The following is a 25,241-nucleotide window of genomic DNA, read 5'->3' as shown; positions in this document are numbered from 1 at the left end:
TCATCACCCCCGTGTGAGTCAAGAGCAGTTTCAAGGGTGGGGAGCTTTATTGGCAAGTTCATCCTGTGAGTCAGGCTGGTAAAAAAAGAAAAGAGAAGTATGTTCCCTTTGCTGTGAGTCACTGCAGTCTTGTCTGGAAAACAACAGTGCAACAGCCACCACTGAAGTTTCCAAAGCTTTCTCTGACGTGGCTCATGCTGTTTTATAACAGTGACTCCTTTCATGCTTTGAGTGCCAAGTTACAAGCAGAGTCCTTAAAATTTCCAGCAGATGCAGCAGTCTAGAGCAGCCCACTGCTACCACCAGCATGGAGAAGCTGTGGCTGCCCCTGAATCCCTGGAAGTGTTCCAGACCAGGCTGGATGGGGCTTGGAGCAACCTGGCCTGTGGAAGGTGTCCCTGCCCATGGCAGGGGCTGGAAATGGATGGGCATTGAGTTCCCTCCCAACCCAAACCATTCCTCAGCAGGAAAGTGATTAAAAGGATCCCTAGAACTGGAGTTAGAAATGAAGAAAATGGATTCCAGCACACATCAGCTTCCTCTTTATTCAGTGTAATCAGTACACAGCTTCCAGGTTAAAACTTAACCCCTGGCAGTGGCAGCAACACTTTCTGCTGAGGGACTGAAATCTCAGCTTGGTTTGGGATCAAGGCTGGTGGAAGGATGTGTGTGTTACACTCAGGTCACTGGTAGAAGAAGCCCAGTGACGTATTTGTTAAAAATATAACAAGTGGTGGTGCTGTAATGCTTCTCCTCAAATCCACAGTCTACACAACTGGCATGTTCCTTATGCACAAATATGTTACAGTCTGGATGGGGAATGCACAAGGAACAAGATGAGAGAAGAGACTGAGCATAAACATGTCAAAAACAAGTAGAAAACATAGGTCTATTAAGATACTGAATAGAAAACTGCATCCTTAAAGGAAATAATATCAATGCCTATTTCAATACATCACCAAGAAAAGGTATTATCTGACTTAGAAATCCTTGTTCTGAGTTAGTTTCTGATATTACAGATCCACTGGTTCTTACACAGCAGGAAAACTTTCCCAGGAAAGAACTGCATGCATCCAACCCTGCCAGAGCTGAGGCAGGGGTGAACACAGCATTAACACACAGGTACCCCCAGAGCATGGCAGAGTGCTCTGGGCAGGGAACAGGCTGGCTGCCACCCCAAAGGTGCCATCCCAGCAGATACAGGGCACGGGCACAGCTGGTGGGGTGGGCACCTTGTTATAACAATAAGCAATGAGGTCAGCTCAGGGTAGCAAAGCTCAAAGGTAACAGTTTTACAACCTGGAGGAGACAGGACATACATTAAATGATACCAACATAAAAATGCTTCAGGTTGCAGTGAGAATTTACAGCCAGAGGACACAGCAGGGATCACCAGAACACAGCCCACTACTGATGCACAGCAGAGCTTGGTGCACCACAGCTGCACCATCAAATGACACAAACCCTTTATCAGATCCACCACCATGGCCACTCTTCCTCTCTCAACACATTTCAGGGTAGCAGGTTGTGTTCCAGATACCCTCTGTGGGCTTCCTCTCCATAGAATTTACATATATTGCATAAAAGTCACTTTTCATTGATCCCCAGAGGGCCCAACGGGAGAAAACACGATGAGGTCACTGAAAACTTCAGCTGCTGCAAACTTCTGGGCTTTGGTCTTGACTGGAGTGAAGGGGAGCTCAGAATCCAGCAGTGGCTGTGGGAGGAGCAGAGTGCAGTCAGGGCTGGAGGAACACTTAAACCACAGAGCACCAAAGGACTCTGAGTTCCCCAAAAGCAGTTTTACAAGCTTATTTCCCAGGCATAAAATAAAAAGTGATTACACATGGTCTGTGCTGAAGAAAGACACTCCTTACTCAAGTCAGTAATCTGTATTTTAAAGAGGATTTTTCACAAGAAAACCTACACCCAAATTCTATTAATTGTATTAAATGGGAAAGCTTTTGCACACCTGCTTTTCCCTGCTGAATGTTACTTCCAGCTCTAAATGCTGAGGTGATTAAAAGATTTGGGGCAGACCTAAAAAATTCCAGGAAGAAAAAAAAAAAAAAGGCTGTTAATGAATATCTACAAGGAAATTTGTAAGAAACACAACTTAAAGGCTCAATCTGCCAAGAATCAGACAAGGTCCTGCCACAAATGTCTTGATTCATCCTACACTCATCATTGCAGTAAGGAATACCAGTGTGAGCCCAGCAAGGAGACAGCTGGAATGTGGTTTGTATTTAAAGTTACAGCAATTGCCTAGATAACATCTTTAAGAGTTTAATTTTCTCTGTGCAGCAACTGAGTCTGCAGCAAAGGTGAACAGTCCTGCAACATGCAGCTTGCCTTACTCAAATAAACTTGAAGGTCAACTTACCATATCAAAAGGATTTCTGTCAATGAGTGTCAAATCACTGCAGGAAACATCTGAAAAATAAGTATATAATTAAAAAAAAATTAGTCTGATGCTGCCAAAGCTGAAAAAACAATATTGTTTTCTGTGTTTATTAAAAGAAGAAATCCAAACTCTAAATTGCATTTATTTCTTTATATTAGCTTTCTCTTTCACATATCCTTCAGAAACTTTCAGTGAAATCCAAGGGCACTGTTTGCTCACGTGCAATGTGTGTTTAAATCACACCAGCTAAGGGAGGTTTTTCTAACAGCACCCACAAATCAATCTGATTTTAAAGAGTAATATTCAGATTATTAGACCTGGCTGATGGATCTGTGGCTCTCCAGACTGAGCAGGGTTTGTCTCCTTCTCTGGGCTGCACATGGTGATGTCCTGTCCCTGCTCTGCAGCAGACAGCTCCATCTCTTCCATGCCATCCACTGCTTCTGATTCTCTGCTAGAATCTCCCAGGACCTGAAAAACAGGGATTTTCTCTGTTCCCAGCCATGTCCTTGTTATGTCAGACCAAGTCCACACATCTCACCCACAGATTTTATGGGCAGTTCAGGAGAGATTGAACTGCAGCACTGAGCAAGGCACAGGCAGGCCCAGGCTCAGGGGGAAGGCTGTGACTCAAATCCCAAAAACCCTTTAAAGCCTAAAAATCCCTCTGACAGTATAAGGGAAGTTCTTCCACAGGAAAGAAGGTTTTGAACTTCAAGTGTTATCTGGTGACTTTTCCTCCAGAAAAACCCATGAGCAGCACTGAAAGGTTTCCCCAGAGAGGAAAATCACCAACTCTCATTTTAACAGAGAAAGGATGTAGTAAAAGCCATAAGAAAAAATTAGTAACCAGGATTTAAAAAAAAAAAAAAATTATATGTAGGGGGATGGGAGGGGAAATGACTGCTGCAGTCATGCACAGATCCAAGCAGTGACAAATAAAATTTAAAGACTCCATTTCCAATGGAAGTTACTAAAGGATGATTGACTCCAAAGCACTGACTTTCCCTGGTAGCACAGCATCACCTGAATTAGAGGCCACATTCCTGCTCTTTTAAGGCTACTCAAACACAAACAATGTCACCAAGGCTTCAGACATTTCAGGACATGGATTTCTGACACTTGCATTAGTTCTTTTAACTAATTAAGGAAATTAAGAGCCCAGTGCTCTGCTGTGGAGGATGCTCTGAGGACTGAGTGCTGTTGCTTTTAGTCAGAGTCCATAAATGCATTTAATGCATTATTATATTACATTATTATTGTATTACATATATCACATAATGCATTATTATACTTGAAATGCACTTTAAAAATCCCCACCAGAAGGCAGGAGGTGGTGAACACTGCTTGTCCAAGTGACAAGTGTCCCCCTGCAGCAGCCAGGACCTCCAAACACAGCTCTGAAGAGCAACACAAGGTCCCCAAACTGCAGCAGACCCCACCTTTGTCCACCCAGAGGTAAAAAGCACTGCCCTGAGGAATACACAAGATTTCTAAGTGAGGATTTGATCACAAATCCAAGGGGCTGGGGTAATCAAAAGGATTTTACTTTGCTAGTAAAACCAGAGTATTAAAGCACATCCATGAACAATGCATGACTTACCTTATTTCCCTCTGCTGTGCCAGCAGCCAGACACGTTTCTTCTGCAGCCACAGAAATGCTGGAAGGGAAACCAAAACATTTTCATCCTTCTCAATCATCTTCATCAATCACCTTCTGACTTGTCCAACTAATGTTACAATTTGTTCTGCAGTTTTGCTGCCTTGGTTGGCACTGCTGAGCTACATCAAACTCAAATTTCCTGGGCAAACAAACTTCTACCCCAGCAGCAAAATTACATTTGGGCAAAGCTCTTTAATATTTGCTTAAGGGAAGGAAAAGTCACAAGCACTTTGCAAACTTTATCACTGCCAAATGGAAAGGTAACATTTAATGGGTTTTAACATCATGTCTTTCAGTTCCAACTCTAAAATGATTTGTACAAGGTTAATTAAAAGCTGCTTTAACATTCCTACCTCTGTTCAAGACTTTCAGGGAGTTTATCCAGGGGGGGAGTTTGTTCAGTGGGAGGTTGGTCCATTTTCAGACTCTGGGCTGGGTGGAGTTTGAGGGCTGATGGGGTTTGTTTTGCAGGTGCATCCTCAGGCTTACAGAGAGGAGAAGCAAGCAGAGATCTGATGGATGATCTTTGATTTGCCAGTTTCCCAGGGGTCCTTGGAAGCAAACCTGGAAAATGTGTAAATATTTCATAAATATTTCATTCTTACACCAGTTTCCAGAAACTGAAGTGAGCTGATCATTACAGTTCTAACCAGAGACACAATTGTTTTCTGCTTGCTGAATCATCTTATACAAATATTAGATGGAAATCTTACATACACTTGCAAAGAGAAATTGAAATTATTAACTTCCATCTTTCAAATCAGGCAATTTTAATAGATTTTTAAAGACACAGATTCACAACTGATGTTTAGAACAGATTCTCTGCTGGAGTTGGCTTAAATCCAGTGTTGCTCAAAGCTTTTCAGAAGTTCCCCCCTACTTACAAGAGGCACATGAAAAAAATTGTTAGTTTTGTCATGAGAAGAGAGATCTGCACCCAAAAAAGGGAATTTAAAATCAAATTATGTACTAGAAATGTGAGAGAAACAGAAGTACTGGAAATACTGGCTGCATATAGGTGTCAATAAGATAAAATGCTGGAAATGAAGTTATATTTTGAGCACCTGTTAAAAAACCTGAACTATTAAACAGCTTTTATAGCAAACTGGATTATGTTACAATCTTGTTAACCATGAGCACAGATTATGAGTGGACTTTATTTGCAGCTTTGAAGACAGCACTGCAAGAGGTTTAATTAAAATATAAAAATCCCAATTCCTGTCCTACAATGAGAGGATGTGAGCTGGCATTGACTTTGCTGAAGAGGTTCATCAGCTGAATCTGAGAATCTCAGATTAGAATTTCATTATTAAATTTATGCTGGGAAAACATGAACCAGCTATTTCACCTCTGCCTAAGCAGGGATTTCATGGTGCCATAACCACTCAAATCAGCACATTCATGTACCCCAGTTCACTTTGGAGCCCTGATGTAATCAGGCACTCGGTGAAACAGTGAAACAGAACAAACAGCACAATTCCTCTCCCCAGTGAAATGGATTCAACTCTTTGGTACTTTCAGATCACAAAAATCACAATTAACCTTCACCTACCTGAAAAGTTTTTCACAGGGCTTTCAATCCTGAAAAATCCTGCTTCAAAAACCACTTTTTCTGTCTCTGGCAGCTTCTCAGCATCTCCCCCCTGCTTCATTTTGTCCCTCATGGCTGCTTTGACAGTGGCCAGGCGGCTCCGGGCAGCAGCTCTGGCAGCAGCTTCCAGCTTGGCCTTGGGCACTGCACCTGGCACTGCCTTCTTCTGCAACGACACAAACCTGGCTCTCACCTGCACTTCTGCTCAGGAGCAGCTGCACATGAGCCTCTGCACAGGGGCTGCTGCCACAGACACAGCCTGGAGCAAAAGGAGGCTCAGAGGGAACCTTGTGGCTCTGCACAGCTCCTGCCAGGAGGGCACAGCCAGGGGGATTCAGGTTCTGCTCCCAGGAACAGAGGAATTGGATTAATTTGTACCACAAGAGGTTTGGATTGGATATCAGGAGAAATATTTTCACTGGAAAGGTTGTCCAGCCCTGCAGAGCTGCCCAGGGAAGGGTGGAGTCCCCATCCCTGGTATTACAGTGACTTTAGACAGTCACTGTGGTGAGAGAAGGACGAGAATCTTGTTTCTTGATCAGAAGGCTTGATTTATTGATATATGATATATAATACATTATACCTATACTAAAAAGAAAAAGAAGAGAAGTTGCAGAGAGCTGCTAAGCCAAGAATAGAATAGAAAGAATGAATAACAAAGTTCTGTGTGCAGGGAATCTGTCCCTGAGCTGCTCCTGTGATTGGCCTTTAATGGTACACATGGAAGATGAGCCAATCACAGGGACACCTGCTACATTTCACAGCAGCTGATAACAATTGTTTACATTCTTCTTCTGGGGCTCTGCTTCCCAGAAGATGGACAAATCCCAAAGAAAAGATTTCTATGAAAAAATGTCTGCAACACCCTGGAGGGGATTAAAAGCCATGAGATGTGGCACTTGGGGACAGTGGTGGTGGCATTGCCAGTGCTGGGGGAATGGTTAAATTTGGTGACTTTTCCAACCTCAACAATTCTACAATTTTAAGCATCAAGGCCTCTGCCCATCCCCAGAACTTCTTGGGCTGCCATCCAGTTATCATCACAGACTTACCTTAACAGCATCAATAATTTTTTTTTTCAAATGAATCTGCAGTTCAAAAATTCTCAATAAAACTTTTTTCCTGATAAATTCAGTAAGACTTTGGAAGCACTGGGATGCAGGGACTCCTAGTGGCAGGGACACAGTGTAACCACAGGACAGACTCCAGGCAGTCACTGAAGCCTCTCTTGGCATTCAGTTTTCCAAGGGAAGTTTTGTTTTGTACCACCTGAAGAGTTCTGGCATTTATGGGCAGCTCCCACAGACCACATTCCCTCTGTTTTCCCATGCCTGGAGTTTCTTATCCATCTTCACCTCAATTTTATAATTAGTTAAGCAGTCTCAAGGAACTTAAGAGTTTAGGCAATGCAAATACAATTTGATATTCAGAAACAATTCTATATTTCAAACCAAAGAGTAGATAAAACAATTCACATTACAGCTTGTTTTGCAATAAGCACTAACTTATTTTGGAGAGTGTCAGATCCATTTGTGCTTAGAGAAGCAGCAGTTTAAAGCCACCCATGGTGTTGCCTTAATGGGACACCATTACATTTGAGCACTCCCTGCTCCAAACTGGCACTCACTCCCAAATTCCTGGGTGGTTTATTTCCCAGTTATGTCAGTGGCCCAGAGAAATTGTTTTACATCTGAAGAGTAAGTTTACATCCTAAATTTAAGAGATTTGTCTTACTAGCATAGAATCCAATGACTCCAGAAATTACATTGTTAATTTTTAGTTCTAATCTTAGCAGCCAAAAGAGGCAACTGGGACTAAACCCACCATAATACAAGAGAGGTGAGGGAGAAGGGAGAAAATTCCTGAGAGGAATTTCACTTAATATTCAATTAATATATATTATATATTATAATAATATATATTATATAATTTTATGTAATATATTTTATATATTTATAAATAAATAATAATAAATATTTATAGATATAAAAATATATTTATATATAATATATTTGCATATATTTTATAATATATATTATAATAATATATAATATACAATATATATTATATTATAATATATTATTATATAATATAATAATAATTTCACTTAATATTCAATGTATCTAAAGAAGCCATGCAAGATGTGCTTTAGGGGCACATTCATACCTTGACAACTGCTTTGCTTGGGACATCAAGTGGCTGCCACTCATTGCCTTGGAGCTTCACCAGATTATCAAATTTTTTATTCACATCTTCAATCTGTTGGTCACATTTAAGGAAAGCAAAAGAATACACTGTAAAATAACCTTTATTCAAACAAGCACAGTCTTCCATCCTGCAGGAAACAGCTCTCAAATACTTCTGAAGGATGAGATCAAACTTTTATACTTTCTGCAGAGAAGTCAAAACCTGTGACTAGGACCATAACAAGTTCATCTCTGCATTTAATTTAATTACTTACAAACTCCTTTGTTGAAAGCTCTTTTGGTAATTCAGATTATATTTCACTGTGAAACTAAAGAGCATCAACAGAGGAAAAGAGATGAAGGTTTTCTATCACCTAAGCTGAGACCTAAATAGAGTTATTGTCATTTCTGCATTATTCTCATACTGAAGAATGGGACCCCCTACTCTTCAGGTGAGCTTCAGGAATTTTCCAAAAACTGGGAGGTAGACATTGTGACTGTATCCTCACTCCAAAACAGAGTAAGATTTGGCCAAACATAATTATTCCAGAGACAGAAACAACACAAAACAGAACTGGTAAATGAATTATAACTCATAGCATCCCAACTGGAACAATTCACTGTCACCAAGTGTTAAAACAAGAACCTGCATTTTTTACATTAAAGATAAAAAATAAAACCTGAATATTAAAAAAAAAAAAATCAATACTTGGTTCATAAATAACTCCATCAATTTTATCCTACTAAGTTAACATGCAAGTACATACCTGAAAATTGACCATATCCCAAAATCCATCCAGGTCTGTGCATGTTGTTTCTTTTTCACCTCGTTTAAATTCACAATTATCAACCAGTCCTTCAAACTGTTTGAACCTTTCTCCTATGAGCAGCCTTGTCTGACCAACTGTGGAGCGAATCAGGTCTTTAGCTGGCAGCAAGAAGAAGAAAAACACAGGATATCTTGGATAAATAAGTGTTTGAGGAGCCTGGAATTTATTGTCCCACCTATTGCAAACCTGCAATTCAATTCAGATGGAGTTTTCCTGCCCACTGAAATGCTCTGAAGTTGCTTCTTACAAAAAAAAAAAAAAAAAATTCTCTCTCAAGTCTTAAAGATAAGCATTGCTGGAATCATCTGTATTTTCCCAGATAAGGGCACTTATTCCACGTTAAAAATTAATCTTATTTTTAAAAAACAGCTTGGTTAAAGTTCCTGCATTTAAATACTGACTGGCAATAGAACAATTATTTTGATGAGCACTTTGTTCACTTTATCAATCACCACCACTGCAAGTGCTACACAAATTTTAGGAATAGGAGATTTTGTATCTTGAGGCAGATCCAACTCTAAACTGTCTCTAGCACAGCTTTGCAGATGATTTTTTGCTATTTTGCAAACAGCACATGCATGTCCTTCTCTCTGTCCCATTCAGCTCCCAGAACCCCTCAGGTGCCCACTGCAGCTCACTCACCATCCTCTGGGATGTCCAGCTCAAGGTTTCCTTCCCACTGCAGGCACTGGGACAGCAGCCTCTCTGTCTCAGCACAAAGAATGTTTCTGAAAATACAAAGAATAGAAAAAAAATAAGGATTTGGAGAATTTCCTGACTTGTGGTGCCTGTTAATGATAATATCCTTTTGCTCTCAGAGAATCCACAGCCTCTGAGCTGAAGATTAGATTGTTTTATTTTGCTGAGTGGCTGAGGTGCAATTTTTTTTCTACTGCTTTGATCTTTATGATCCTTAGGACAAGGTGTTAGTCTCCAGAATTTTACTTTCCTTGCACTTAGGTGCAAGGCAAACAGGTACAAAAGGTACCTTTTGTACCTTAAGGTATAAAAAAGAAAGCAGGAATATCTGCCTGCTCAGGTAAGAGCTGACAGACACAAATCAGCATTAAATTAAGCTGATCTTTAGAAGAAGTCTCATTTTTCTTATTAAGAATCTTCAAATGGACATCAGGGGAGTGAAACAAGTGAAGGCAAACCTGAAATAGGGCACATCATGCTCCTGCTCTCTTGTATCATCTGACTTCACTGCAAGTGCTGCTGAGACAGGAGTTGTGCTGTTTGATCTCTGGGTGGAAGTGCTCTCATCTGATTCACCTGCTGCAAAGTATGAAAGGAATTTGTTCAGAATCTGGTGATAATTAAAAGCATCAGCATAAAATAAATGTGAACTTCCTACCTCCTCCTTTCAAACTTGTGCTCATTTGCTGCTCTTGAATGCCTTTAACAGCAGGTGAAGGCTGACTTTTTAAATTAGACTTTTTAGTTTCACTGGATTTTTCAAATATTTTGCTGGAAACAAACAAAAGTACATTTAGTTAAGACACATTGAGAAAGTGACATCAAATATGGGCGAATTTCAAAGAAATGCAGAGTTTAGAAGGCAAACCTCCACAGAACACTAAATAAATAAATAAATCAGTGTAGATGGATACAGGGCAGAGTCCTTGACAGCTGCTCCTCAAGCATGGACAGAATAATGGATTATATCCCTATCTGTTGTATTATATGGATTATATCCCTGTCTGTTATACTATATGGATTATATCCCTATCTGTTATACTATATGGATTATATCCCTATCTGTTGTATTACATGGATTATACCCCTATCTGTTATACTATATGGATTATATCCCTCTCTGTTATACCATATGGATTATATCCCTCTCTGTTATACCATATGGATTATATCCCTCTCTGTTATACCATATGGATTATATCCCTCTCTGTTATACCATATGGATTATATCCCTCTCTGTTATACCATATGGATTATATCCCTCTCTGTTATACCATATGGATTATATCCCTCTCTGTTATACCATATGGATTATATCCCTCTCTGTTATACCATATGGATTATATCCCTCTCTGTTATACCATATGGATTATATCCCTCTCTGTTATACCATATGGATTATATCCCTCTCTGTTATACCATATGGATTATATCCCTCTCTGTTATACCATATGGATTATATCCCTCTCTGTTATACCATATGGATTATATCCCTCTCTGTTATACCATATGGATTATATCCCTCTCTGTTATACCATATGGATTATATCCCTATCTGTTATACTATATGGATTATATCCCTATCTGTTATACTATATGGATTATATCCCTATCTGTTGTATTACATGGATTACATCCATACCTGTTATATTATATGGATTACATCCATACCTGTTATATTATATGGATTACATCCATACCTGTTATATTATATGGATTACATCCATATCTGTTCTATTATATGGATTACATCCATATCTGTTCTATTATATGGATTACATCCATACCTGTTATATTATATGGATTACATCCATACCTGTTATATTATATGGATTATATCCATATCTGTTCTATTATATGGATTATATCCCTATCTGTTGTATTATATGGATTATATCCCTATCTGTTGTATTATATGGATTATATCCCTATCTGTTGTATTATATGGATTATATCCCTATCTGTTGTATTATATGGATTATATCCCTATCTGTTGTATTATATGGATTATATCCCTATCTGTTGTATTATATGGATTATATCCCTGTCTGTTCTACTATATGGATTATATCCCTATCTGTTGTATTATATGGATTATATCCCTATCTGTTGTATTATATGGATTATATCCCTATCTGTTGTATTATATGGATTATATCGCTATCTGTTGTATTATATGGATTATATCCCTATCTGTTGTATTATATGGATTATATCCCTATCTGTTGTATTATATGGATTATATCCCTATCTGTTGTATTACATGGATTATATCCCTATCTGTTGTATTATATGGATTATATCCCTATCTGTTGTATTATATGGATTATATCCCTATCTGTTGTATTATATGGATTATATCCCTATCTGTTCTATTATATGGATTATATCCCTATCTGTTGTATTATATGGATTATATCCCTATCTGTTGTATTATATGGATTATATCCCTATCTGTTGTATTATATGGATTATATCCCTATCTGTTGTATTATATGGATTATATCCCTATCTGTTGTATTATATGGATTATATCCCTATCTGTTGTACTATAAGGATTATATCCCTATCTGTTGTATTATATGGATTATATCCCTATCTGTTGTATTATATGGATTATATCCCTATCTGTTGTATTATATGGATTATATCCCTATCTGTTGTATTACATGGATTATATCCCTATCTGTTCTATTATATGGATTATATCCCTATCTGCTATATTCTATGGATTACATCCATACCTGTTATATTACATGGATTACATCCATACCTGTTATATTATATGAATTATATCCCTACCTGTTCTACTATATGGATTATATCCCTATCTGTTCTACTATATGGATTATATCCCTATCTGTTCTACTATATGGATTATATCCCTACCTGTTCTACTATATGGATTATACCCCTACCTGTTCTACTATATGAATTATATCCCTACCTGTTCTACTATATGGATTATATCCCTATCTGTTCTATTATATGGATTACATCCATATCTGTTCTATTATATGGATTACATCCATACCTGTTCTATTATATGGATTACATCCATACCTGTTCTATTATATGGATTACATCCATACCTGTTCTATTATATGGATTACATCCATACCTGTTATATTATATGGATTACATCCATACCTGTTCTATTATATGGATTATATTCATATCTATTATTATATCCATATAAATTCACCCATTTCTGCTGTTGTGTTAAATCCATATTTAAACAATGATAGAAACCATAAAATCAGGTGTTACAATACCACAAAACTTTGTTACAATGTGAATCTTTCTATAGAAAAATTATTTTTTGCATCCCCACAGAAGTTCACTTATATTTTAGGTCCCATCAGAAGGAAGACTTACATTGGAGATTTTGAAAAATTCCAGACAGCACTGGGTGTCAAAAAAGCATTTGCCCTTGAAGGAGACATGGGTGTCACAGTGTAGGTTGCCAAACCACTCAGAGGCTGAAACACAAAGTTTTGAGGAGCAAAGGAACGTGTTCTGGGTCTCCTTGGAGAAAAATTGGTGTTTTCCACTGAGCCTTGCTCTTGCTGAAGTTCTACTGGCATTGAGTGCTTGGAATCAGCAGCAGAACTTTTCAGCTCTGGTTCCACTGCAGCATTTGTCTCCACTTCATGTTCAGAAGAAATGATCTGTAACAGCATAGACAGACAAATCAAATCATCAAATCATGTGTTTGCAATAGGCATGGGCTGAATTATAACAGGAGTGTCTGACAGCCACCAGGAAGGGAACAGCCTAAGGTAAATCAGCTCCTAAACCAGCACACCTGGACACAAGTGATGAGTTACCAACAAATCCAACCATTTTGGACACCTGCAAATCATTCTAGAGACAAAAGTTAACACTTCACTACAAAGAATGCAACAATCCACTCCAGGGGCTAAAGCAGAACACCCTACCAACCAAAACAATAATTAAAATTGACAAATGCTTGCTCCCTCTGCTAGAAATAAAAGCTTTAAGGTGGTAAAATCCTCAAGAGCAGAATTACTGGCTCCAAATCCAACTAGGACTGCTGAATAACCATAATTCATGCACATACTCCAATCCAAAGACTGAAAACCAAACTGGAACAGGCTGATAGCTGAGGAATGCAACCCAAGTGCAGTTAGCACCACAGAATGCCATTAAAAGAGGAAAACAAAATTAAACAATAATTCACATTCTTAGGAGATGAGTGACCAGATAGTCACACAGAACACATTTCTGAGCTACCCAATTGAGATTGTTAGCTCAAGCCAGCCAGAAAAACTTTGGGTGTTTCTCAAGAAAATATGCATCTTCAACCCACTGGAAGTCTTGTTATACTTCAGTCACCTCTGCTAGGAATGTAAACCTTGAATTTTGCTTTTAGCCAACATTTCCACTGAGCTGCCTGTGGTTAGCAACTGGCAGGGACTCTGCCTGTGAAGAGGTGCTTGTCCAAGGCAGAGAGAAGTGCTCTCACCTCCTGTTTGGGTGTGGTTGCACAATCTCAAACACTCCAGAGCACAGCTCAGTTACAGGAACAAGGTGGAGATGGGAGGGATGAGAGGGAAGAGTGGAGCAAAAGAAGGAAAAAGTCATGGAGAGCTGTTGTACAGAAATGCATAAAAAATTCTGGAAGTGATGACACCAAGATCCACAATGAATGCTTTCAGCTGTAAATCATGCAGAGAATAGTGTTCTACTTTGCAGGGAACAACATTTCCAGCTTTATCTTTTGGTGGTTCAAAACCTAAAATTTAGGTTTTTATTAAAACTCTAAATATTAAAATGTGTTTATTTCTTAGCTTCTAGAGTCTTATATTGTTACCTGAGCAGGAAAAGGATCCATTCAGAACACACTTCAAAAATTTACAGCTGCTAGATTAAACCAGCAAAGCAATTTCTTTTTTGACTCATGAAAACATCAGATATGTCATGCAAGAACTTCTTGTCTATTTTAAATCATTGTCCAGATCCTGATTAGTAATCAGATCATTCATCATCCATGCTGGGGTTCTTGGGGTTGTCCTGTGAGGGGCAGGAGTTGGATTGGGATGATCCTTGTGGGTCTCCTCCAAGTCACAGCATTCTGTGATTCTATATGAGCACTAAATTTGATCTTAATTTTTAAAATATGGCAGTATAAATACATACAAGTCCTTCCCAAATTCGAGCTTATTACTGAAATTACTGCTTTTATGTTTGAGCACTTCAGCTACAATGACACAGTTATTGGCTCTTAAATGAGTTTTACTGCTTTTTTATTTCAACTATTACATGACCTACCTTTATGGGTTCAGGTTTTACTGCTTTCTTCTGCTTTCCTGTTGTGTTTGCTGCCTTTCTCTGTGACTGGTTACCTACAAAAACAGACACTCCCAGAGGTCAAAAAGGCATCTGATTCATGTAATCTTTCACCAAAACACTGCCATAAAAATCCAGTTGCTAAAGATAGGGATAGACTGTTTTATTTCTTGGGTGGGAGGTGGCTACAGGGAAGAAACAGCATTGCAGAGGTTCATTCAAAAGAAAGCCTGGCCTAGGAATTAACAGACTGGTAACAGATGTATCATCAAGAAAACAGATTCATTAAGCCATTAATCTTTACATCTTGCCACATAGTAAAAATAAAAGTCACCTTATTTCCTAAAAGGTTGGAGAGAGAGTGTCAAGCCAATTTGAGTTTAGATTTTTAATTTCAATATGGCTTAGGAATTCTGTTGGTGAACTGAATTCCAGTAAACAGGCAAACAGAGACAGAGAAATTCCTCACCTGAAGAACAAAGGCTCTCATCTCTTCCAGAGATGCTCCTGCTCACACATTTAATAATTATATGGCCATAAACAGCCAAAGTGCCAATCTCTACCAGCACTGGCTTTGTTCTCTGAGTTTGTAATTACCATGTGGACATGGATGCTCCACACTGCTGGGTGTTGTGGGAAGTGTTGGTTTCAACACGTTGATGTAGAGCTCCAGACAAGAGTCTGGGTGATGCAGCACTCAGGCCTTTTCTTAGATGATAATTTGGCAAGATTTAAATGCAGTCTAAGGTAGAGCTGAGCTACACAGCCCTGCCTCACTCACCAGCAGCAGCAGCAGTTGGTTTCAGCACCTGCCTGGCTGCAGCAGCAGCTGCTCTGGTGACTCTCCCACTTGGGGCTGGCTGGGCTGCAGGCTGCAACACTGCAAGAGAGATTAACCCAGAGATTCCAAGTTCAATGAGGAGCTGCACTCAAGTAATAACAAAGTTTCCATTTTGCAGAAATCAGAGGAATGCACCAGCAGTTATCAGTTGCATGGGTTTGCCAGAATGAGCAGGGTTGGGTCAGTTCAGGGCACAGCCAGGCCCTGGCATGCAGGCAATGCACTGAGGGATCCTGACTGGAGGTGCTTTCACTGCACAGCTCCATCTGTGTTTGATGCCATGCACAAACTCCCTTATCATAACATTAATAATTACTCCTTTATCACAACATTAATAAGGATGCTCCCCACAGCTCCCTGCAAGCAGAGTCAAGGCCCTCTCTGCTTTACAGATGAAGTTTTTTTTAGATTAATATCTTTGCCATGGTTATTTGCACAGCTGGAAGCTAAAGCAAACCATTGGTGTAACAAAGTGATGCCCTGGCCATTATATGAAAGATTTCCAAGGTCAGAATTTAATGCAATCTAACAAAGTACTCTTAAGACTAATTTGCTGTGAAATATTTTATAAAACATGACAAGTTCATGCACTGTATCACCCATCATCATCATCATTTTCATCTTTGTATTTTAGCACTGTTTCTAACAGGCTTTTAAAATGACAGCACTTTCCTGCACAGACAAATTTCATGGGAGCTCTTTATTCCATTCCCTGCCTGTCTGAAATCCCCACTTGGTTACTGTTCATGCTATTCCTGTCTTTATTGTCAAGCTGTGATTCTGTACAAGCTAGAATGAAAAGATGGGAAAAAAAAATCACTGGGTAAATAATTACAACATTGGATTTATCAAACATTCACTTCCCAAACATTTTTATATTGGTGTTTCAAAGAATCACAGAGTGGTTTGGGTTGGAAGGGACCTTAAGGATCACTTCATTCCAGGGAAGTTTAAGTACATATAATGCATATCCTTGATTCAGCACAAAAGAAATAATCAATTTCAGAAAGAAATAATCAATGGATGACCATTTTGCAAAAATTAAACATTTTAATTGTTACATCAAACACTAATAATACATCTTTTCAGTATTCACCAAGGGCACTACTGAAATTAAATAAAGGTCTGCAGCTTGCTAATTTGATTAGATTAATGATGTGAAAGTCATTTCACTCTGAATTACTGAATATCTTGCATTAACATCAACATTCCACATGACTTGGTTGTATCCACTTAAGGATCTCACTGAGCTATGAAGAAGAGTTTCTGACCCAAGGCATTCAAATCCCTTAAAGGTGGCACAGGTTGTTTATTTTTAATCTCTGTTTTCTTAAGAAATACCTGTAATTGTGGCACAGAGTGAGAATTACCTGTGACATCCTTCCTGAGGCAAACCTCAGTGAGCTGCAGGAGCTGAGGCATTGGGCAGTTGTGCATTTGCCTACTGACCTGTTTTTCTTTTCCCTCTCCCAAGGGGAATAATCAGGAACCAGCACTGTCAGGACCCTGCATTCCCTTTCCCCAGCCTATGGAGGCAACAAGCTCCTGTGAGCCCTTGATAATTCACCAGCTGCTGCCCTTGGTAGGAATGGCCATCTTAAACCTCCTCCTTCCTTCCTACACCCAAAAATGTGCTGTGGATCTTCAGGTGCCATCAGGGGCAGCTCCCTGTTCCCCACTCCATGGAAGTGCTCATGGAGGGGAGAACTTGCACAGCACCAACAGCACCTGCACAACCCCCTGGAATTGCTTAGAACAGAAACCAAAATCAGTGCATTGTGCTCCTTTTTTTTCAGGAGAGAAAAACATTCAGTGGAAGTTTGAAAGCAAAGGAGAATAAAAAAATCAAAACCCAAATCAGGGGCTGGATCTCCTCCACACAATCCTGGAAGAGCTGCTCCACCTGAACTGTGAATATCTTGGGCTTCACCCTGCATCTTGCATTCCACTTTTCAGAAACTGATTAAAAATACCAATTAATGATGAGTACAAAAAACTCCACTGCAGTTCATAGGTCATATTTGCCCTGCTTTACATTTAAGTAAGATTAAGGGAGGTTAATTAATGAGCATCTCCAATAATCATATTTGAACTGATCCTGCTAGTAATTCCAGAATTGTTAGTAATTCCAGAATTGTTAGTAATTCATGCTTTCAAGAAATCCAATAAGAAACAGTGGAATTTCATCTCTACATCTGTCCTACAGAGCAAACCTCAGAGAGCTGCAGGAGCTGAGGCATTGGGCAGTTGTGCATTTGCCTCTGACCTGTTTTTCTTTTCCCTCTCCCAAGGGGAATAATCAGGAACCAGCACTGTCAGGACCCTGCATTCCCTTTCCCCAGCCTATGGAGGCAACAAGCTCCTGTGAGCCCTGGAGCCACACACTTGATAATCCACCAGCTGCTGCCCTTGGTAGGAATGGTCATCTTAAACCTCCTCCTTCCTTCCTACACCCAAAAATGTGCTGTGGATCTTCAGGTGCCATCAGGGGCAGCTCCCTGTTCCCCACTCCATGGAAGTGCTCATGGAGGGGAGAACTTGCACAGCACCAACAGCACCTGCACAACCCCCTGGAATTGCTTAGAACAGAAACCAAAATCAGTGCATTGTGCTCCTTTTTTTTCAGGAGAGAAAAACATTCAGTGGAAGTTTGAAAGCAAAGGAGAATAAAAAAATCAAAACCCAAATCAGGGGCTGGATCTCCTCCACACAATCCTGGAAGAGCTGCTCCACCTGAACTGTGAATATCTTGGGCTTCACCCTGCATCTTGCATTCCACTTTTCAGAAACTGATTAAAAATACCAATTAATGATGAGTACAAAAAACTCCACTGCAGTTCATAGGTCATATTTGCCCTGCTTTACATTTAAATGATTAAGGGAGGTTAATTAATGAGCATCTCCAATAATCATATTTGAACTGATCCTGCTAGTAATTCCAGAATTGTTAGTATTCAAATGTATAATTCCATTTGAATATTGTTAGTAATTCCATGGCATTACAGAAAGCCATAAAGAAAACAGTGGGAATACATCTCTACTATCTGTGTCCTACAAGCAGCAGCCTCACTGAGCTGCAGGAGCTGAGGCATTGGGCAGTTGTGCATTTGCCTACTGACCTGTTTTTCTTTTCCCTCTCCCAAGGGGAATAATCAGGAACCAGGACTGTCAGGACCCTGCATTCCCTTTCCCCAGCCTATGGAGGCAACAAGCTCCTGTGAGCCCTGGAGCCCCACACTTGATAATTCACCAGCTGCTGCCCTTGGTAGGAATGGACATCTTAAACCTCCTCCTTCCTTCCTACACCCAAAAATGTGCTGTGGATCTTTCCCCCAAAATACCCAACTTTCAGGTTCAGCTGTATTTCCATACCTTTCTCCTTTTCAGCCCCTTTGGCTGCACTCATTGTTTTGTGTTTCACTACCTCCATGTGTAGATAGCAATTCTGCCCTCAAATGACCTAGTAGAAAAAAAAAGTTATTTGGTACAGATTTCCAGAAATAGCTCAATTTACCAATTATACCTAGATTACAGTAAAGAAAAAAGTCAAATAATTTGGCACAGGGGGACTTTAAAAAGTAGAGAGACATTAAGGACAATTTAAAATAGATTGGTTTAGGGATATGTTATTGTGCATTATCCAACTAGTTAATAAACTGTCAGAAAAAGAGTGAACAAAAATATTTAAGCAACAGTTTAAATATCTTGAAAAACTTGATTGACAAACAGATCCAAAAAACCTGGGCTCTTTTCTGCTTGTACTGATCTAATCAAACTTGTAAAGATACTACCCTGAGTCTGAAATTTCCTCCCTTTCTCTAAATTTATTCACTGAAGTTATAGATACATAAAAAACAAACCGTAGAGGACTTGGGTGCAGTTGGTATCATGGTTTTTTCTTCTTGGAGCTTGGCTTTTGACCGAGTAATCCTTCCAGAGAAAGCAGGAGCTGCCTGGAAACATCCCCAAGGAAATGAGAGTTAATAAACTCCTTTTTCCCTTTGTCACTGAGACTGAGCAAAAGCATAAATGTGAAAAACATGTCTGTGCAAAATGCATCAAGTGTGAAAGCTTTGACTAAATATGAACAAGTTACTGGTTCTAAAATAACAGAGCTCTTTCATTTGTGGATGAATCATTCCAATTTTTGAACCGAACATAATCACAAATACAAAAATCCACATATCATTAGTACTATTTCCAGCTTTGTTTAGAAAAGAGAACGAGCCCAATTACTCCCTGATCATAACATGAATAAAGCATTTACAAAATAAGCAGTTTATTTGAAATAACACACACATCTTATACAAAACCATCAATTTCAACGGCGTACACAGACGCAATTAATTGAGATATGAAATATTTTCTCATTGTTACCTTCTCTCTTGGCTTTGCAGGTTCCTGAGCAGCAAGGAAGCCAGGTGCAGCTGGTCTGTAGAGCCCAACCTTGAACACCCCTTTCTTGGCTCTCTCCCTCTGCTCCTGCAGTTTGCGAAGCTCCTTCTCCTCCTTGTAGCGCTGCAGCATCTCCCTGCGCTCCTTCATCCTCCTGCTGCCTGCACCCGGGGCTGCCCCTGCACCACACAGGCACCAAAGGTGGCTTAGGAAATCATCAACATGCTTTTGGAGCCAACAAGAAGTCAGAAATTTCCAATCAACTATGCCAAGGTAGAAGAGGAACTGACTGGAATCTCTAAAGTGTTTTAGCCCTTCCCACTCAAAGGGGAATTTAATGGAAAATTTCAGCTTACAAATAGAATTCTCCAAATATCCACCTGAGGATTACTAGAAACTCACTCCCATTTCACAGGCTTGCAAGGTCACTGGTAGAAAAATTAACATCTCATCTTCTTATTTGGTTTATTTGTACCAATTTCTCTATTCAAACACTTCATTGAAAACTCAGCTTTAGATACCAAAGTCTGACTCAGGCTGAGAATAAATGAGGCAGAAGTTATATGAAAGAATAAAACCTTAAGATGTTGCCAAATTTGAATTATGTCTACCTGAAAGATTAATATCCACTTAAAGTTGAAATGTATGAAATATAATCAAGACAAATTTATTACATTTCATATTTTATAATATTACATATAGACAGAACTCCTATTACTATCCTCCAATAATCTTCTGCTATCAAAATACTAAAGGTGAAAGTATTTCTAAAAATTTGTTAACATTTTTAGATATTAACTTAATTTCTTAGACCACAAGCATCCAGGAGAGCCAGGGGGCAGAATTCACCATATATGCAGGCTCTGTTTTCTGAGAGGAAAAGAAGTTGTCCAAAACCAGCTATTTTCAAAATGCAATCATATAATGCATTTATGCATTAATAATTTTATATATAATATAAAATTGCCCATTGCTAAGCACACTTTAAGCACATGAACAGGCATGTGTATCAGATGGTATTTTAGACTGGAGTTTTTCTCATCTTAAAGGACAAAGCAATCATAAATGCACTTCTATTGAATATTAATAACAAAATGCATTCTTCCTTTAGCTGCTGCAGACAAATCAGAGCAAAGCTTCATTCACACCACAAAGGTACAGCTGTATTAAGATTTTATTGTCTTGATTTTAACACCTGGAAAGGCTGATAGTGTTTTAAATCTTCAACTTTTTTGTCAAATTGAAATGTTGACTGTTATTAGGTTTCTGTGATAACGCTACTAAACCTACTTATCATTTTTAACACTTAAAAAAAAAAAATCTATAGCAATTCTTTACTTACTCTGTTTCCCATTGCTGGTCTCTTGAGAGCACAAGTCCCTGGTTTCCTTGAGCTCAGAAATTCCCCTGTCCTTGGAGAGCTGAACGTTGCCATCTGCCAGCCCCAGCTGCCGGCCCTTTTCGAAGAGCTTGTGCCTGTTCTCCTTCTGCAGGATGGATTTCCTGCGGGCAAGCTTGGTCCTGAGGGCTTCTGTACTCAAATCCTTCTTGTATCTACTGGCAAACTGGGAAGTAGCAGCCATCCTGATGACCTTAGACAACAAGCAAAACACTGTCATGATTTGTTTTCCATTTTTGTTATGAGCAAAGCCTTGAATTCTTTATTTCTGTACATGACCAGAGAAAACTCAAATGGCAATTTCAGCAACGACTCTTTCAGCAACTTCTCAATATTTTTATTCATTCCAGGGACCAGTTTGGGTGTTGAGTGTCACCAAGTGTGGCACAGAATTAGGAGGGGACACTGCCCCCATGGCTGGGATTGGCTGGGCTGCTTTCTCCCCAGCTGTTTTCCACATTAAGGAGATGAGCAAGTAAATGACAGAGCTGTAGGACAATACTTGGAAGCAACATTCCATTTAGATCAGACCTATCTGATAGCAAGGAATTCTGCCATCAGAACCAGGATGTTTCCAGGATGCAACTGCAATAAAGAGTGGTTATTTCAAGCAGAATTTTTCCCATCTTTTTGAATTTGAGGAAGCCTTAAGCCAATTGCCAGCTGGTTTGCACTTGCTGTGCTAACAGTGCCTAAAGGGGGTCCAGGAGAGGGCCTGGAATGACAGGACAAGGGGAATGGATGTAAACAGACAAAGGCAGGGTTAGATGGGATATTGGGAAGAAATTCTTCTCTGTGAGGGTGGTGAGGCCCTGGCACTGGGTGCCCAGAGAAGCTGCTGTAGCTGCCCCATCCCTGGAAGTGTTCCAGGCCAGGCTGGATGGGGTTTGGAGCACCTGGGATAGTGGGAGGTGTCCCTGCCATGGCAGGGGATGGGAACAAGATGAGCTTTAATGTCCCTTCCTACCCAAACCATTCTGGGATTCTGTTATCCCCTGCATCTCCACTGAAACCTGGCTTGTCAAGGGTTTTCCACCTCAGCCATGACACATCTCATCTCCCACCACTTACAGAAAACAGCTTCACAGTAAGCAGGAAAGTGAGCTTTTACAGTAAGGGTGACAGAGCTACACTATGTGATGGTGCTCACAGGGGTCTGAGCATGAGGGAAGAGATGAGGATCTGACTCCATGTTTCAGAAGGCTGATTTATTATTTTATGATATATATCATATTAAAACTATACTGAAAGAATAGAAGAAAGGATTTCATCAGAAGGCTGGCTAAGAATAGAATCTGAAATAATCATAACAAAAGCTTCTGTCTCAGAGTCCAAGCCAGCTGACTGTGATTGGCCATTAATTAGAAACAACCACATGAGACCAATCCCAGATGCACCTGTTGCATTCCACAGCAGCAGAAAATCAATGTTTACATTTTGTTCCTGAGGCCTCTCTCAGCTTCTCAGGAGGAAAAATCCTAAGGAAAGGATTTTCCATAAAGATGTCTGCAACAAAACTAAACACCCAACAGTTATTAATTCATTGGCAATTGAGTCATTTACTGAAGCTCTCCATTTCAGGACAGCATGCTCTGGTCAAACTGAAGGAACCTCAGTGAACTGAACAGCCTTGACAACGGTTAAAGGTTTAAATTTCTTAAAGTCCATCCCCTCCCCATCTGTGTGCCACCAAAAGCCAAAAACTCAACCAGCAGCCCAGCTGGAAAACCCAAATGTTAGAAGAAAAAAAGCAGCAAAATAGAAATAATGCAGAAATAAAGTGGATTTATTTATGGGAAAAGCAGTCAAGGAGAGAAGCTGAGCTGTTGGAAGAAGGAATTCAGCCCAAGCCTGTTCAGGTGCCATCAGGGGCAGCTCCCTGTTCCCCACTCCATGGAAGTGCTCATGGAGGGGAGAACTTGCACAGCACCAACAGCACCTGCACAACCCCCTGGAATTGCTTAGAACAGAAACCAAAATTGCTTGGACAGAAACCAAAATCAGTGCATTGTGCTCCTTTTTTTTCAGGAGAGAAAAACATTCAGTGGAAGTTTGAAAGCAAAGGGGAATAAAAAAATCAAAACCCAAATCAGGGGCTGGATCTCCTCCACACAATCCTGGAAGAGCTGCTCCACCTGAATTGTGAATATCTTGGGCTTCACCCTGCATCTTGCATTCCACTTTTCAGAAACTGATTAAAAATACCAATTAATGATGAGTACAAAAAACTCCACTGCAGTTCATAGGTCATATTTGCCCTGCTTTACATTTAAGTGATTAAGGGAGGTTAATTAATGAGCATCTCCAATAATCATATTTGAACTGATCCTGCTAGTAATTCCAGAATTGTTAGTAATTCCAGAATTGTTAGTAATTCCATGGCATTACAGAAAGCCATAAAGAAAACAGTGGGAATACATCTCTACTATCTGTGTCCTAGAAGCAGCAGCCTTTTGAGCCCAGTGGATGATAAATATTCCTCAAAACTGCAATTTAGTCTCTACACTCATCCTTTCTCAGGACAAAGTTCCTAAATTACCCTTTAAGAACAGCAAGGTTACCAGTGATTTCTGTGGGCTCATTAAAAATGTGTATCATACTCAATATCCCAAAGATGTGATCAAAACAAAAATACCTGTCTGCTCTTCTTCCCAGGTTACTGCTCCCGTGGAGTATCTTGCCCAAACAGGAGCCTAGAAGATGAATTGGTATTTAAATTGACATAAACTCAAGTAAAGACTCTTAGCAAGAAAGGGACAGAGGGCTGACACAAAGGATGTGTGACTGGCTAACATATAGTACCAAAAATTAAAGCTGATCATTCATTTTGATAAATAGCAGCAGAGGAAAAGAGACAGTTTCGACCAATTAGAAGAACCAAAGAGCAACATGAACATGAAAACATTTTAGGCTGAGCAATGAGAAAACAGAGCAGGAACAGCAAGTATTGCTATTTTTAAAGCGGTGTCCTGTGTTGAATATATGATGCTTTTATCCCCAATTGTCTCATTGTGTTTTATGCTGAATAATAAGTTCTGCACTTCTAAGACATGTTCCAGAGAATGAAGGGGGGGAGAGAAAAAGTGTGAAGTTTGTTTTCATACACTGCACTCACTCCTCTGCATTCCTGCTCCTGTGTTGTCTGCGGATGGACAGACAGCGGGACAGAGCTCTCTTTTGCTTTTAGCTACTTTAGCTAGCTGAAGCAAGAAAGTTCCCTAGACTGCAGTTTTTTCCCTTTTCTTTTTTCTTCTTGAAACCTGCTCTGGACTGAACACCCAGGGGAGCACCGGCCTGCGACATTGCCAGCACTGAACAAACTGATCAAAGACTGAGTGAGCTCAGCTGCAACCCGGGCTGGGGGCTTTTCTCAGTTGGTCATCTCTTTTAGAGCAGCAAAGAGTTTTATTGTTTAATAAACAGGGGGTTTTTTTCCACTTTTCTTAAAAAAAGTAGTTTCTCCCGGACCGGTTAAAAGCAGGGGCCGATTGAACCTGTTTTCCTACAAAAACCCCTTTAAAAATCCTCTCCCAAATTTGCTCTGAGCCAAAACAAATACAAGCGGGTGGAGACTGAGTAAAACGTGAACTCAACGGTTCCGAGCCGGGCCCCGGGGCCCAGCCCAGACCCGGCCGTGCGGGGCCAGCCCAGGACCGTCCCTCAGCCCCATCCCCGCCAGCGCCTCCGGCTGCTCCCACCGCAACTCAGCAAAGAGCACCGCTGCCAGCCCACCGCCAGGCGAGACCCCCAGGCCGGGACCCTTACGGAGCACACTGCCGGGGAGCCACGGCCCCTCCGACCCCTCAAAGCCCCTCCAGGCTCCCAAACCCCGCCGCGGGACCCCCGGGCCCCCCATTACCTGCCCCGGCCCCGCGCGCTGCGCAACCCCCTCCGCGCGCCGCCCCGCCTCGCTTTCAAAT

At 40.2% G+C, this 25,241-nt stretch overlaps 1 protein-coding gene across 1 annotated transcript; it reads right to left on the bottom strand.

The window, feature by feature from the left end:
• Positions 1–527: 527 nt before the first annotated feature.
• DLGAP5 (DLG associated protein 5) lies at positions 528–25,241 on the bottom strand. Its single transcript, XM_064714943.1, has 20 exons — positions 25,181–25,241; positions 23,957–24,014; positions 21,265–21,514; positions 19,905–20,101; positions 19,388–19,480; positions 18,900–18,972; positions 15,468–15,566; positions 14,669–14,742; positions 12,752–13,044; positions 10,032–10,144; positions 9,832–9,952; positions 9,317–9,402; positions 8,612–8,772; positions 7,825–7,917; positions 5,620–5,824; positions 4,421–4,631; positions 4,008–4,065; positions 2,722–2,875; positions 2,384–2,433; positions 528–1,717 (listed from the first exon to the last, which is right to left on the bottom strand). The coding sequence occupies exons 3-20, from the start codon at positions 21,503–21,505 to the stop codon at positions 1,595–1,597; spliced, it is 2,445 nt and encodes an 814-aa protein (XP_064571013.1). The 5' UTR covers positions 21,506–21,514; positions 23,957–24,014; positions 25,181–25,241; the 3' UTR covers positions 528–1,594.

This window comes from Zonotrichia leucophrys, chromosome 5 (genome assembly GCF_028769735.1).
Source record: "Zonotrichia leucophrys gambelii isolate GWCS_2022_RI chromosome 5, RI_Zleu_2.0, whole genome shotgun sequence".
In the NCBI taxonomy this organism is placed as follows: Eukaryota; Metazoa; Chordata; class Aves; order Passeriformes; family Passerellidae; genus Zonotrichia; species Zonotrichia leucophrys.
The sequence above is the reverse complement of the archived record's forward strand: the minus strand, read 5'-3'. Positions and strand labels throughout refer to the sequence as shown.

What these genes read in the sequence shown, in the direction of transcription:
- DLGAP5 (XM_064714943.1), bottom strand. Translation starts at nt 21,505, where the DNA reads ATGGCTGCTACTTCCCAGTTTGCCAGTAGATACAAGAAGGATTTGAGT. An exon ending in CAAGCAAAGCAGTTGTCAAG is followed by an intron (nt 5,825 to 7,824) that starts GTATGAATGTGC and finishes GTGTCGTTGCAG; the next exon opens with AAGAAGGCAGTGCCAGGTGC. An exon ending in CCTGAAAGTCTTGAACAGAG is followed by an intron (nt 4,066 to 4,420) that starts GTAGGAATGTTA and finishes TTTCCCTTCCAG; the next exon opens with CATTTCTGTGGCTGCAGAAG.